The following is a 17,080-nucleotide window of genomic DNA, read 5'->3' as shown; positions in this document are numbered from 1 at the left end:
TTTTTACGTTCAATTTCCTGCATAACGCGTGATTCTCGCAGTGAACGGAAAATGGTCTATTACAAGATCTCACTAAAAAATAAAACTGACGTAATGATACATCACAGTACAGACTGTGAAAAAGATAAAATGAGGACAACCTGTGCAGACTCAGACAACCAATACAACAGACTGGCAACGCGCAGCATTTTCTATTGAAGTAATGCATGCCGAGTTTCTTATCTTAACTAGTAAACGTTGCAGAGCAACAAGATTATCATTAGATCTCAAAAAATAACGCGAGATCTATTCATATTCCAATCAACTATCGCGATACATTGTGGGACGTACATAAACACAGGAAGTGACATAGACGACAGTAGTTCTTAATTGAACCACAGCGTACTTCGAAAAAGGCATTTACAGAAAAATTTGGCAATCTGACAACGATAGTTATGACTTGGAAGCTATTTTAGGAGAACATTTTGATGAGAACATTGACACAGATAATGATAATTTCTCTGAAGATCCCCTGTGCGATCTCGTGATCGAAGCCTCAAAGTTGCAGAGTTCCTTTTTCGTTTGTCCTGTATGTGAGAAGACACTGAATTAAATACTGTAAAACTGTCTTTTTCGCGAATTTAGCGAGGGAACTGATTCGCCAATTTAATATGTCACTAATGACTTTTTTGTCAATTCAAAATGGCTGCCAAACAAAAAAATCAACAATGACAAGAAGGATTCGCTATTAAAATCAAAATTTCGCTATTACACCATTACGTCATTTTACCACAATTCGCTAAAATTGCATGCCGCTTTTTCAATATGTTTTACAGTAGCTTGAATTTTCTGTTATTTTTTACTTCGCTCACCACAAATTCAACAAATCATTGATAATTTATTTTTGTGTATGTTTTCCATTTTCTGAAATTCAGAATAAATAGAAATATAGTGGGCTATTTTTATACAAAACTATGGCGGAAGTCAAACAAAATTAGTGAAACTCCAAAATAGCAACAATACTGACACACTATTGACTATTTAATTAGTCACTGAACTACGTGTATATCGCATACTATGAAGTCGGACCCCCAGTTTTTACCTTTAACCAGATTACGCTGATACATTGTATCATGTATATGACACCCGCTATCCCATGTATCAGTAATCCTGAACGCAAAAACAAAACTACATGTACATTTGTATTGACATCCAAAGTGGTATGATCGCTTGAAACGCAGTAAAATGTCCTTACCAAAAAAAAATATTGAAAACCTTCAACAGTAAGAAATATCATTTCGAAGTTGTTCATTATATATTCAAAAACTATTTGAGGTATATACTAAGACATTCAGTTACTTGTAACACACCTAAATGCTGGCTGATTCTTAAAAATCGTACACAGCTGCAAAGGTCCAAAATGTCCTGAACGTATCTCCCATTGTTTTAAAATATCTGGATTCGTTTTACGAAGAAATATGCGAAGTGTGCAGAATATATGCTGTTTAGTGAATTTTGACGGTGCTACATTGTATGTCAATACAACTGAGCGAGGCGCACATAGCATATAGAATTAAGCCGATTAACACCTTTAAAGCTTAAACAATAGGCATTGCCAGTCGGTTGTATTGGTTGTCTGAATCAAGATCAAGACATTTCTAACCCAACAGCGATATTTCCTGCAGTTTTCAGTGATTTGTTGTGTAATTCAAGAATGTTTATTGCCAGAGAAAGCCCTTGGTAAATTACATATTAACAGTTATAAATACATCTGTCACTAATTAGATTTTGTTCACTTACTTCTTTGTCATAATCAATGGTTCCCATGAATAACTAAATGCATGATGTGTATTCTGTATAGGCATCCACATTTAATATCCTCTTTCTGTCTGGGCACGCACTCAATTGTGGTTGAGCTGTTCATACCACCAAGTACCTTGGATGGTTTTTTCTCAGATTTGTTCATTTCATGTCAAAATCTCAAATTCTCTAATTTTGATGAATATTTTTGTTATTTTTGGTAAAAAGTGATATTTTCAACTTCTTGTTAGAAACGACAAGTTCGATTGCTTTGATATTACATATATAGGTACTACATGTGGACCTCTTTCAGATTTGTTCATTTCATGATGATATCTTTAATTCTCTAATTTTGGTGAATATTTCTGTCATTTTTGCTAAAAAGTGATATTTTCGACTTCTTGTTAAAAACCACAAGCAAGTCCAATTGCTTTGATATTGCATATATAGGTACTACATGTGGACCACTTACAGATTTGTTCATTTCATGATGATATCTTCAATTCTCTAATTTTGCTTAATATTTTTGTCATTTTCGGTAAAAAGTGATATTTTCGACTTCTTGTTGAAAACCACAAGTTTGATTGTTTTTATATTACATATATAGGTACTACATGGTGATATCTTCAATTATCTAATTTTGATGATTATTTTTTTAATTTTTGGTGAAAAGTGATATTTTTGAATTCTTGAAAACAGCAAGTCCGATTGCTTTGATACTATACATATTGTTCATTTTCTAATGATATTTTTTGTTCTTTATTTGAAATGTGCATTGCTAACAGCGGAGCTATCTCAGCCGACTGGCTGCTTGTATTTCTCTATAAAATAAAATGTTTGTTTTTTTTGTTTGTTTTGTATGTAATCTTGTTAGGTATTGTACTTTTTGTGATTTAAATTTTTATGAGAGACAAGTTTTCCCTAATTTCAACGTAGTGAAAATAGTCAAATTTTATACATATAACAGTGAAAATTTCTGATTTTTATTAAATTTTGTCCTTGCAAATGCAATAAATTTATCCACTATATTCCATGTCTGTCACGGTGCCTCCTTGCCTATACAATCATAGTGATGTTGTCAATGCTATAAAATTGCAGGAGTTTCCCTAACATTTCTGCAATTAAAGCGGTTTATTTAAATGAAATCATTTGTTTTGGAAGCCCCAGTAGTGTAAGTCCATGTATAGATCTAGGCCATTAAATAATTATTGTTTGTTTACATTTATGTTGTTTACAGTATCTGTGAGTGTTGATATTTAAAATGTTACTTGTCAAAATATTGCACAAAATCGTGAATTAATATTTACCTTTTTTATTAAACAAATACCTGCAGAAAAATACTAGAAAACATGATATCACATGAATACTCAGATGTGTTCTACAAGAACAGTGCTTTCATGTCATGATAAATCGTAATCCAATGTATTCATCAATATGCAGTGCCAAACATCAATATTGAATATCACATGTTTTCATCTATATTGTGACTTTCAATCCTAGAGAATGGTGCCAAAATGGATTGTCACTTTTCTTATTTTGAAGTTGAGGTACCCGGTATAATAAAAGTCACCACCGTTTTGAGAGCTCAACTGCATTAGTCAAATTGCTAGAAAATTGAAAACCTCAGTGGTAACATTTCCTTTTCGTAGAGTCATACCTACATTTAAAATTTGATGGCCTATTCATTATTATAGCGCTATTTCCTGACTCAATCTGTTTTTGTATATATATATGGATATAATGAATGAAGCAAGCAGTGTGATATCATTTTAATGTCTGTGACTCACATACTGTATATGCATGCATGCTTGACTAGATCACAATAGATTGCAATCTCACTGCTGCCATCATGTTTTAGACGGTACATCTTTCATGTATTCATCATGGGTGAATGAACGGCAAGGATCAATGCAGACAATTTGATAGTACTCACTATATAACAGGACTAGACTTACAGCTGAGTATGTTGAAAGATTGTTATCCAGACAAGTCTGAATATTATAGTTTCCTATTTTATATTACTTTTTTATGTCAGAAGTGTTTGCAATTTGTATGACTATTCTGTGTTTGATATGGGTTCAGCTTTCCTATGCGACATACAGTATACAGTACGTTTGTCTTGTTTTGATATGAGTTCCATATATATGCAAGATATACAGCAAGCCATGATGCAAGTCGTTGTATACAATTCACAAGTTCAATATGGGCTCAATATGGTGTATACAGGTCATATGGGCTCCATTTTGATTATACAGCAGGTTATATATTGATATGGGTTCCATTTTGATTATACAGCAGGTTATATATTGATATGGGTTCTATTTTGATTATACAGCAGGTTATATATTGATATGGGTTCTATTTTGATTATACAGCAGGTTATATATTGATATGGGTTCTATTTTGCTTATACAGCACGTCATATATTGATATGGGTTCTATTTTGATTATACAGCACGTCATATATTGATATGGGTTCTATTTTGATTATACAGCACGTCATATATTGATATGGGTTCTATTTTGATTATACAGCAGGTTATATATTGATATGGGTTCCATTTTGATTATACAGCACGTCATATATTGATATGGGTTCTATTTTGATTATACAGCAGGTTATATATTGATATGGGTTCCATTTTGATTATACAGCACATCACATATTGATATGGGTTCTATTTTGATTATACAGCAGGTTATATATTGATATGGGTTCTATTTTGATTATACAGCATGTCATATATTGTTATGGGTTCTATTTTGATTATACAGCACGTCATATATTGATATGGGTTCTATTTTGATTATACAGCAGGTTATATATTGATATGGGTTCTATTTTGATTATACAGCACGTCATATATTGATATGGGTTCTATTTTGATTATACAGCACGTCATATATTGATATGGGTTCTATTTGATTATACAGCACGTCATATATTGATATGGGTTCTATTTTGATTATACAGCAGATTATATATTGATATGGGTTCTATTTTGATTATACAGCACGTCATATATTGATATGGGTTCTATTTTTATTATACAGCACGTCCATTTTGCTTACATAGCGTTTTTGCTGTTCAAATAAATTAAGTGCGCCCTCAACTGAGATGTATAGTGATAAACAAGAAATAATTACTTTGGTAACTATGACGCATATATTTAATTATTTAAAATGGATTCTTATGGCATCCTATTCAGGTTCATTTGAAATAAATTCCTTTCCCAGTAAATCAGTGTGTTAGAAAAACAGCTTCTCTTCGATTGAATTTTGGTAATGGATTGATTTACTGTAATACATACTATTCTTAAAGTGAAGAGTTGATTTCTGATGAAATAATACATTTGTTTCCATGGAAACAGATCAACAAATGCTGACCTACTTTACAGCAGCCTAGTTGTTATAGCAACTGCACATCTTTTCAGCAATATGTTTGTTTTGTAAGAGAGATTATTGCGAGAAAGTACTGTTAGTGGTTTCAAGTTTCTTATATTCCAGGAGCAGAAATTTAGTTGCTTGGCCGAGCAACTCAGTTTGACCTTGTTTTTGTTGAATGGGTGAGGGGAAAAATGTATGAAGGATAATATCTGTTCCTTTTCATCGTCTTTCTGGTTACTGTTTTCTTCTTACTATATTTACTCTATTAGAAGTGCATCCCTTATAAAAGCATACTAGTACATAACTGAAAAATGTATTTATTTTTTGTTGGATCAATTTCATTAAAATTCATTACTATGATGCTTTCTAATCCAAAGACTCATATGTAAGCATGTGAGTTACTCACCAGGCTTGAACTCCATTACTCTCTGAGTACAGACAATTTAAAGGCAAAAATTATTCAACATGCCTTATTAGACTGATTGCAATTGTGAATAAAATATTTAAATATTTGTTTGTGGTTATAAACATGCCTGTCTCTCAAATAATGAAACAGTTTAAGCTTTTCACCACCAGACTTTCTTGCCCAAATTTTTCTGTAATTTTTTCCTATATTCTTCAATATTTCTGGAAATGAACCCTAATTTTGGAGCCAACAGACAACATTTGAGTCAATTTGAAGTTTTTACTCAAAAAGTTTGCCTATTTTTGTCCCAATCTTCTGAAGGAAAGTGCAGACTATAAATGGGACTATTGTGAATATGTGATAAAAAGAGGGAACTGGTGGTGAAAAGCTTGAAAATTGTATTAATTGGCTATAAAGTAAAAGAATGTACTGTAAATGCATTAATTATTCACTGGGTTTTAATTTAGCTATAATCCGCTAAATTAATTCTATATGAACATGTTAAATAACAATCAAACTTCTTTTTTCCTTGACAAATTTGTGAAATTAAAAAAAACAGTGAATATGCTCAAAACATCAAAATAGTGAAATAAAATGTCAGTGAAAATAAATGGTTTTACAGTAACATAAGCCAAGCATAGCACTCTCAGCATTATTCACCGCATAGCCTATATGTTACACATTGTACTGATTAACTTTTTTTCGTCTTTTTCTATGGAAACCTAATATAGAATTATTAATAATCAGTTGATTACAGTGTTACAATACTGGTAGTTTTTTTTTTTGTATATGCATTCTCTTCTTGTGGGGAAATAATCTTTATTATGGGTGACACATTAGGATAATTACATACACGTACATGTATAGCTGTGATCAAAATTACTTGACTTTTTGTCATTCCTGTTAGACCACCATTCATGTATATCTGAATGATTTTGTTTACAGCTACATGTACTTTGTATCCTCAATGATAATAACAAATTGAAGTAACTTGAAAACACATCTACTTGTAAATCACAGTAATGATTGAAGTCCAATTTTGAATCCGATCTGTAAATGTAACTTGCTCATTTTAAAAACTTGACCAATCTTGACCAATTGATATTTATCGTACTGATTATATGTCTTGCATCAACACATTTTTGAACAAGCTATAAAAGCAAAATTCAATTTTAAATACATGTACTAGCAATTTTTTTGAAAATGTCACATACACCAATTTTGGAAAATACATAGACAAGAAAAGATTTTTTTTTACCTATATATAAATATACATTTTGCCCGTATCTAATAGCAACCAGCTCAATTTGATAACCACTTAACCTATGTGCATGTACATTTGTACATACTGTACTTGTAACAAACATAGTCTTTCTCAACTACTTTCTTGTTGATTTTAATAGCCAGAAACATTACTATGGCAACTGTAAAGAAATATTTAAGGTAACAGATTCTGATTTCAGCTTTAAAAATCAAGAAATACGTATGATATAATTTGATTGTACTCATTATTGCTACATGTTTCATGAAACGATCAATATGCGAAAATCATTTGACCACATTTATGTCAAATGTGCCAACACTTCTGAATTATTTAAACAGAGTTGCTGCTACAAATGTTCCACATATATAAATGCAAGCCTCAATTATTCGTGAAAATATGTTTTTATATTCTGTACGTGTGTGCGCTTTGATTGGTTGGTTAAAAAGCACATACAAATTATGGTCTTTAGTGTGTTAGTGTTAACTGTTAAGGGTGGAGTCCTTCCAAATGCATTTGTGACGTCTCATGTAAGTAGCATGAATCTTAGTACATGTAGATGTCAATGCACTAAGTATACATGTACGTTTGATCTATTGAAAGTAAAACAAGGAACAGATGGTAGCGGTGAGATCTGTTCAACAAATTGCCATTGGATATGTTGTTGATTACTGTTCATATGAATCCCTCTCATTGATTCATGTGTGTGTTATTTCATATATACTTTGCAAGGCTTCTAACGCATACTCTAGCTTCAGGTTTGTTGAAAACAGTTTTTAAAATTTTTTGTTAATATTTGTCGCAATGATAGACATACGATGCATATATCTGTGATACATATATGCATGCCCGCTTAAAGGCCCAATTTACTTGCCCCGGGCAAGTGTGAATTGGAGGTGTGGCTATGCTAATGAATGTTGTTAATCACTTGCATAGCCTATGACGCATCCTGTTTCAGCGGTCCAACATCAGGTAACTTTGATTGACAGTAGTTAATTATTCAAAATTAGTAGCGCGCCCCTTTCCCCGGTTTGTGTTTTTGACTTTTATCCGACAAAATCTCAGCTCGTACACTATTTATTGTCATAAATACTAAACACAGTCACTGCTGTGATATTCGTAGTCACATACATCCACTTTGGCATGACATAATCGACCTGTAAGTTAGAGAAAACGCGTTTTCACCGGAGCTTGGCTGGAGCTGTTTACTACAACGTGACAAGCAAGGAAATAATCCCTATTGTTTAGGAGCGTATTTATAGTATACCTGGGCCTTTAAGAATAGCTAAATATTGCATTAGAAGTGAGACTACAATAGTCCAGTCACTGCGATATTACGTAATGCATGAAATTGAACGTAAAAATGGGACAAACAAAGGTTGCAGCATCATAGTGGGGGCAAAACATCACATGGGATTCAAGTGAAAGTATTTTGATGGCAGTTTAAGAATGTGCTATACACGTTTGATGATGGTCAGATTTGTTGAAGTAGAAGCCTTTCCATGCTATATTCCCATTGAAAAATCATGCAGAACCCATATCAATATATGACCTGAGCTATAACAAAAAAAAGTTCAAAATCAAATCATTTGGTTTTTGCTGTATATGTTCGGTCTACGCCTTTCACACAATAAGTGTGATCTCACCGTGAATGGAAAATCAACTGATCCGCATGTGAGCATAACAAATTTGTTTTAGTGGGATCGAGTTGTGTCTGTGATCAAAATAAGTCCTATTTTAGCAATCCAGCTTGCAATAAGTCTTTGGCTTATTTGCTTTTCTATTGGAGATGTGCTCGTAATCTAATAGAACAAGTATGGTAATTGTATTAGGGAAGAGTTTCAATGCTTTATATCTCTATTTTGAATATTATGTTGCTAAATCATTATTATTTAACATGTTTCAAACCCCAAGCCATAATAAAACTTAACCTAAAACCTTGAAATATATGAATCCAGAATCTATCCCCAACCCTAACTATAATGTCTCCCCCAAAAGTGTATAATCTTGAACTATTGCATTCGTGACATGTGAAAATAAAAAAAATTGAGTTTCTATAATTTATAATAGAACTGTTACATAGCCTTATTACTGCACTAATGCCAGGCATCTTTCTTTAATATTTAAATTACTTGTTGAAAGTGTCATTATTTACTGTTGTCTGAGGAGACTTGTAAAACTACAAAACTTTTCTGCCAATGATTTATTATTAAATACTGCCATTTTACCTTGTTAATGGCTCTTATGGTTCTACATCATGAATCCTCATCCCATATGGCGCAAATGTGAGTATTAATCATTTGGTTTGCACTTGATATTCATTAAAGTGAATATAGTGCTATTTTTCCTTTCCATTTACTGATGTTTGACAGAATTCCAGGTTTTTTTTTCTCTTGTGATTCAGCAGGAAGGATGATGATGCACACTAATAAATGCAAACAACTCTTTTCTCTTACGGCAGATTTTGAAGAAAACAAATCAATGGCCTCAATCCAGAAAAAAACAATCATTAATTCACAAATTGTAACTCAAAGGTTTTTCTAGTTAAGAAAGAAGATTGTCCTGAGGTACAGTTTTAATTCTCTGATTATATGTAACTGGAGGTGGCTTTCTTTTTGTTTGATTGTATCTTGTATCTGTCAGTTTAGGTCCTGATGTCTATTCTGACTCCTCCGACAATATGTTTGAATACATAAACCATGCAAATGTATCTAGTACATTGTATGATCACTGGTTATGGCCAGTGGCGGATCCAGCAACGCTTAAGATATACGGAGTGTAAATCGCAGAGAAGCTATGCGTAATCCAGATAATACGAATCGTCATGCCCCCCCCCCCCTCTGGATCCGCCACTGGTTATGGCCAATGTTACAGTACATGTTCTCACTGGTATGGCCCATGTGACAGTACATGCTTTCAGATAAATCTTAAAAATAAGTAACATCAGTGAACACATTTGCCAATTTAACTCGCAGCAATCCAGGAGTTTTGCCAGTTGTAGGAGGGCTGTCACTAGATATTTGTCTAAATTCCTGATATTTTATCTCACATTTCTGTTTTCAGACATAAACATTTTTATGAGGATCTGAATCTTTGGAGCTGGCAAAACCCTCAGAATGATGATAGATTGCAGGCCATGTATAGGCAGTGTCATAACATAAACCACAAATAATTGCATTACATTGTCTAACAAACAATGTGACATGCAATAAGGTCCTATTAAGTTCAATGTACATACCAAGTTTGAACAAAATCCGACTATGCATGACCGAGATCCAAATCCGACATTGCAGAAATGCTTGATTTTAATTTTAAAATTAAAACAACCGCAATTCGGCCATCTTGATTCAAATAACCAAAATATGAAATATGTACATGTGCGACATGATGACACGTTTGAACATATATGTAGCTTTGGAACTACATTTGTTAAACCAATATGTCTCCCAGGCATCCATTCTTAATTCGATCTGAAAAACAAAATGATGTGCTTCAAGGTCTCATAATGCCCAATGTATCAGTATGTACTATTAAAGTTGGAGCGAAACCCAACTATACACCACTGGTATCCGGAATAGCAGAAATGCTTGATTTTGGCCTTGAGTCATAAAATTATTGGATGTGCACCCGATATATGTGATGTATTTGTGAAGTTTGAATGTGATCACACTAGGCATGCACATGCACAGACGCATGTACAGAGGACAAAACATAAGTCCAGGTTCCAGGACTGCATCCGAACGTGTACTAAATATACCATGCATGCAAGGCATCAATTTTCTTCTTTGGGTTATTTCACAAATACTGTCTGTGGTAGAATTAATTTGTATCTATAACTGACATTCTCTTGCATAATCATTTTATTACTATTCTGGGTATGCTCACATCAATGAATGTTGTTATAATTAGATTTCTGGAAATCATGTTCTTGGAGCAAAAAGCTTTCAGTTGAAGGGGTTTAAAAGCTTTCTTCTGTAAACAAACATTGTCTATCATTACCTTCTATAATGATTTCTTTGCCGTGCATAATCATCGTAAAAAAAAAACGCTATATACAAGTGCTAGTGTTATTACATGCTAAGGATCTGGACCAGGCCTTTAAAACAAATCACATTTAACCTGTACCCTACTTAGCATTTCTTAGCCCTTGCTAAGCATTTGCACATGCTTTTTTTAGTGCTGGCTAATGTTTTTGACCTCTTAGCCTGGGCTAAGAAGCTATGTGTGAACGCAACTATGGGCATACATCATCTTATCGTGCGTAATTAAGGTACCCCTGACTGGTTTCATAAAAATGTTTGTCAGAGTGCATTTTTAATGTCATTTGGGAATATAAGAATTATTGAAAACGCCACAGTAATATCACGCCAGCATGTGTAAAAAAATGGTGTAAATATGCATTACCGGGGTATTTTGTATTGAATAGTGTAAACATGTGATGATGTTATGGGACCCATGTCAAACACTAGTTGATTGTCATGATGATCGTAGCACAGGATAGTATATCTATTGATCTAGATCATAAACTTTGGATGCAAGTGATAGATGGGATCTAATTGAGAGTGAGAAAGCCACAAAACTTGTTATTATCCTCAAAAATTATTTCATTCTCTCATCACTTGTTCTAAATAACATGGCTACTAGATCAGTAATTGAACAGTGGATGAGAAGGCAAAGAAAAACTATTTTTCGTGGCCATTTGCATTTAACACAAAATGGAACCACTGTAAAGTTCAGAATACCGGTAAGACCCCTTTTCTTACAAAATAAATTTTAATGTGATATTCTTCGATTACCCACACTGCATTATAAAATACTATTTTCACATTGTTATATGCATCACCTTCAAATCACTTTCCAGCCCTTAACAGCTAAAATGATTGCAATTGTGACTAAAATTCAAAAGGGGTGACTAAAATGTCTTCTTGGTCGGCGAATGGTGATTGATGCATGTGTGCTGATATTAAAAGTGAGGGCTATGTGTTGTTTACAGTATGAAAATTGTTTTGTTGCTGCCATCTGAATGCATTGATCAATCAAATAATCAGTTCACTTCATGAACTACATATTACTATTACGTCATAATGTTATAAACAGGTTTAATTACCAAATTCAAACCCTACAGGGCTAATTAAGCCCAAAACAGAAGTGCGGGTCACATACTACGGATATATTAATTACATAATTTGCTCAATAATTCATAATTTGTTTGGCTTTTATATATCTCAAGTTCTAATCACAATTCAATCCTGATATATATATGCTCTGTGACTTTGCACAGACCTTATTCTTTTTATATTAAAATCTGTGTATATTCAGTACCTGGTTTGCCTAATAATTAGTCATTTTCAGCTTTTCGATCAATGTCTCAAACACTAATCATCTTGTTTTAATGAATCTTGGTACATACATAATGTAAATACTTCAAGACAATACAATGAACTAATTAATTGCTAAATACATCTATAACAATTACCTAATTTGCATAATAATATATCTAACGATACCGGAGAGTTCTTTCTTTTTAAGATTTTCTTTTACTAGTATTAACAAATCAAAAAGACCTGCTGTAAAACACATTGACATAGCTACATATGTCATTTAAGTGAATTTGATTCATATATTAAGAAAGTCTTAATTTAGCTGTGCCAACAATCAGTTAATAAGTGACATCTTAAATTAGCAAACTTACGGATTAGATAAATTATCTTAAATAACATAATAGCTAAAGAAACATGATCGTCAGTACAAATGTATATGCAAATATATGGCATGCTCGATAGTTTTGCTAATATATGGGTGATATAGTGATATATCCTGTATATCCACTTTGAATTAACTGACCCATGTGCTTTTGTGAAGTAACCACAATATCATGCCTGGATCACCCTAAAAAGACAGAATGTTCTTAAACTGATTGTAATTCTCATTGCGCATATCGCTATTTACTCTATTTCTCTTTGAGTCATTAATAACTGTCTGTGACAAAACAGAATCTTCATGTTTTTCCTTCAATATTGTAACTAATGGTGCATGGCGTACATAGACCACTTTTCTATAGTTGGTTATATGTTAATTTTAATATACCAGTATTACATCTCAAGTCTATGAAATCTCAACATTTGATGGTGACGTCAACATTTAATTTGTATGTTATCATTAATGTCAACTGACAGCGCTCTATTATGATTGGCTGCGTAATTGTTACATGAAGACCACCCTTTGATATGCGTCTCATTTACCTGTCTACGGGGGGTCAATACCCGTCATATTAGACGTAAACATGACAGAGATGTATGATAAACTCAAAAACTAGTGATGTATTTTCACCACAATGTCTTCCTCTTTTACAGGGAAGGCGATTGATTGACATTTAGATGCTGAGAAAGATATCAGATGTTACTGTTACTACAGCAGGAAAGTGAATTCAATATACAGGGGGAAAAAATAATTGCTCTCCGTATTGTGAATTGTAACCGCAAGGGTTTATGATTTGAGTTTCAGAATTCTCTGCATCTAGTGTTTCTTTTGGAAACCTAATGAGAGTGCTGTGTGACATTATCTCATGTGTGTTCTCAGCGTATCCCACCTTCAAGGTGTCATCAACTGGGATGTCGTCACCGCATTGATGTTTTCTCTCGCTTCCATGCAGAGCTCACAAATTGATGACTTGCCTACTGGGATATGAGCGGAAAAATGGATTAAGCCTCCCATCAAACAAGGCCCTTCATAGTGGGTGAGAAACATGGAAATTAAATCAACGAGCTACCTTTGTTTGCAGATTCAATCATAGCCTGGACTAAAACATGTGAGTGAAATGTTGATAGACTCTGTTTCATCTACACTGAAGAACAGTGCGTTGAGTATAATAACATTGTCTGCTAGCGAAATAGCCTATGAGTACTGCATGATTACATTACAACAGGCTGTTACCATTCTGTGAGTACTTTGAAGCGTGAATGCTTAAGCAACATTGAAAAAAAAGAGTACATAGTCTCTCTTTTAAAATATTTACACTGTAATAGACCAACGATTTTGACGTGGAAATTTAACATTTATATGATCATGGGATGTGGTACCTCAAATCAGAGCTATCAAGAAATGACCAAGTCCGAAAAGGGTAAGTCGATTTTTGCTGTGTGTCCTGTTTTTGTCTTCGTTATTGTACTGACATTTACATCTGTTACTAGTAATAGGATTTCTGTATATATTTTGGAATTTTGGTTTTCATTGCATTCAGCTTAAAGTAGAGTAGGTTTAAAGTAGGTTTAATATTTTTTTATAAAGTGAAATTAATTTATTTATGAAATAATTATTGTGGGATTCTCAATTTTATGGGAATCTTAATGTTTTTATGTACAGTTGTATTAGAACATTACTGAAAGAGTTTTAACTGTGACCACATAAACTCACCTACATTGCTGGTTTGGTTTAAATTCCACCACTGCGACCATGTGGCACTCACATAAATTGCTGGTTTGGGTTTAAATCCCACCATTGCCACTATGTAACACTCACATTGCTGGTTTGGGTTTAAATCCCACCACTGCCCCATGTAACACCCACATTGGTGGTTTGGGTTTAAATCCCACCACTGCCCCATGTAACACTCACATTGCTGGTTTGGGTTTAAATCCCACCACTGCTCCATGTAACACACACATTGCTGGTTTGGGTTTAAATCCCACCACTGCCACCCTGTCGAACTCACATAAATTGCTGGTTTGGGTTTAAATCCCACCACTGCCCCATGTAACACTCACATTAGTGGATTGGGTTTAAATCCCACCACTGCCCCATGTAACACTCACATTGCTGGTTTGGGTTTAAATCCCACCACTGCTCCATGTAACACACACATTAGTGGTTTGGGTTTAAATCCCACCACTGCCCCATGTAACACACACATTGGTGGATTGGGTTTAAATCCCACCACTGCCCCATGTAACACACACATTGGTGGTTTGGGTTTAAATCCCTCCACTGCCCCATGTAACACACACATTGGTGGTTTGGGTTTAAATCCCACCACTGCCACCCTGTCGAACTCACATAAATTGCTGGTTTGGGTTTAAATCCCACCACTGCCCCATGTAACACTCACATTGCTGGTTTGGGTTTAAATCCCACCACTGCTCCATGTAACACACACATTGGTGATTTGGGTTTAAATCCCACCACTGCTCCATGTAACACACACATTGGTGGTTTGGGTTTAAATCCCACCACTGCCCCATATAACACACACATTGGTGGATTGGGTTTAAATCCCACCACTGCCCCATGTAACACACACATTGGTGGTTTGGGTTTAAATCCCACCACTGCCCCATGTAACACCCACATTAGTGGTTTGGGTTTAAATCCCACCACTGCCACCCTGTCGAACTCACATAAATTGCTGGTTTGGGTTTAAATCCCACCACTGCCCCATGTAACACTCACATTAGTGGTTTGGGTTTAAATCCCACCACTGCCCCATGTAACACTCACATTAGTGGTTTGGGTTTAAATCCCACCACTGCCCCATGTAACACCCACATTAGTGGTTTGGGTTTAAATCCCACCACTGCCCCATGTAACACTCACATTAGTGGTTTGGGTTTAAATCCCACCACTGCCCCATGTAACACCCACATTGGTGGTTTGGGTTTAAATCCCACCACTGCCCCATGTAACACTCACATTAGTGGTTTGGGTTTAAATCCCACCACTGCCCCATGTAACACCCACATTAGTGGTTTGGGTTTAAATCCCACCACTGCCCCATATAACACACACATTGGTGGATTGGGTTTAAATCCCACCACTGCCCCATGTAACACACATTGGTGGTTTGGGTTTAAATCCCTCCACTGCCCCATGTAACACACACATTGATGGTTTGGGTTTAAATCCCACCACTGCCACCCTGTCGAACTCACATAAATTGCTGGTTTGGGTTTAAATCCCACCACTGCCCCATGTAACACACACATTGCTGGTTTGGGTTTAAATCCCACCACTGCCCCATGTAACACACACATTGGTGGTTTGGGTTTAAATCCCACCACTGCCCCATGTAACACACACATTAGTGGTTTGGGTTTAAATCCCACCACTGCCCCATGTAACACACACATTGCTGGTTTTAGTTTAAATCCCACCACTGCAACCATGTACAACTCGCCTACATTGCTGGTTTTGGTTTAAATCCCAACACTGCCTCCACGTAGAACTCGCCTACATTGCTGGTTTTGGTTTAAATTCCACCACTGCCACCCTGTAGAACTCTCCTAAAGTGCTTTTTTGTGTTTAAATCCCACCACTGCGACTCTGTGGCACTCACATAAATTGCTTGGTTGGATTTGAATCCCACCATAACCACTATGTAACGCTCACATTGCTGGTTTTGGTTTAAATCCCACCATTGCCACCATGTAACACTCACATTGCTGATTTGGGTTTAAATCCCAACACTGCCACCACGTAGAACTCGCCTACATTGTTGGTTGTGTTTGAATCCCACCACTGCAACCATGTGGCATTCACATAAATTACTTGGTTGGATTTGAATCCCACTGCTGCCCCATTTAACACACACATTGGTTGTTTGGATTTAATCCCCGTGTTTGGTTTGAAACCATCCTCTTCTGCCACATGTATTATTTAATTTTCATGAACATGTGAATTAATAAATATCATTGGTTGGACATTATGTGATTGCAACTAAAACTAATTTAAATCTTATTTTCTGTGTGTGATGATGTTTATACAGCTACAGTGTTCCTGTCAATCGTGTGGAGTCTAGTGTAACAGTGACATTTGAAGAAAAAAAAAAAATTCCCTTCAGAATGATACTACCGGTATTACTTTCACCAAAAAAAGGCAATATTTTGACGTTAAATGAAACTCGTATTTTATTGCATGTAATACTGTGAAGGCATTAATTATTCACTGGTTTTTAATTTTGCTATTTTCGCTGATAAGTAAAATTTGCTAAATAAAATCCACATGAACATGTAGAATAACTAGAAATTATTGTTTTCCTGCCAGGTTTGTGGATTTGAAACCCAGTTAAATTGACCAAATAGTGAAATTAACTGTCAGTGAATAAAAATGGTTTTGCAGTACAAATGTATTTACATTGTAGTTCAGGTTCTCATACAGTCCATTGATCATATACTTATTCATACTGTTTTATTCATACAAAAAGAACAATCATAGTAATAATAAATATTCTGAAAATATATAGATTAAAACGCCTA

The 17,080-nt window shown here is 34.7% G+C and overlaps 1 protein-coding gene across 3 annotated transcripts in view; it reads left to right on the top strand.

Moving 5' to 3' along the window:
- Nucleotides 1-17,080, top strand: part of LOC102804016 (serine/threonine-protein phosphatase with EF-hands pef-1-like) — a 91,194-nt gene that overhangs the window by 24,821 nt on the left and 49,293 nt on the right. For all 3 annotated transcript variants that reach the window (XM_085497870.1, XM_085497869.1, XM_085497871.1), the window contains exon 2: nt 13,187-13,953. In XM_085497870.1, coding sequence (XP_085353996.1) covers nt 13,893-13,953 — 61 coding nt within the window. In that variant the 5' untranslated portion in view covers nt 13,187-13,892. The remainder of the gene's footprint in view (nt 1-13,186; nt 13,954-17,080) is intronic.

This window comes from Saccoglossus kowalevskii, chromosome 4, assembly GCF_978046115.1.
Source record: "Saccoglossus kowalevskii chromosome 4, keSacKowa6.1, whole genome shotgun sequence".
Lineage (NCBI taxonomy): Eukaryota > Metazoa > Hemichordata > Enteropneusta > Harrimaniidae > Saccoglossus > Saccoglossus kowalevskii.
Note: the sequence above shows the minus strand (reverse complement) of the source record. Positions and strands in the feature narration are given on the sequence as shown.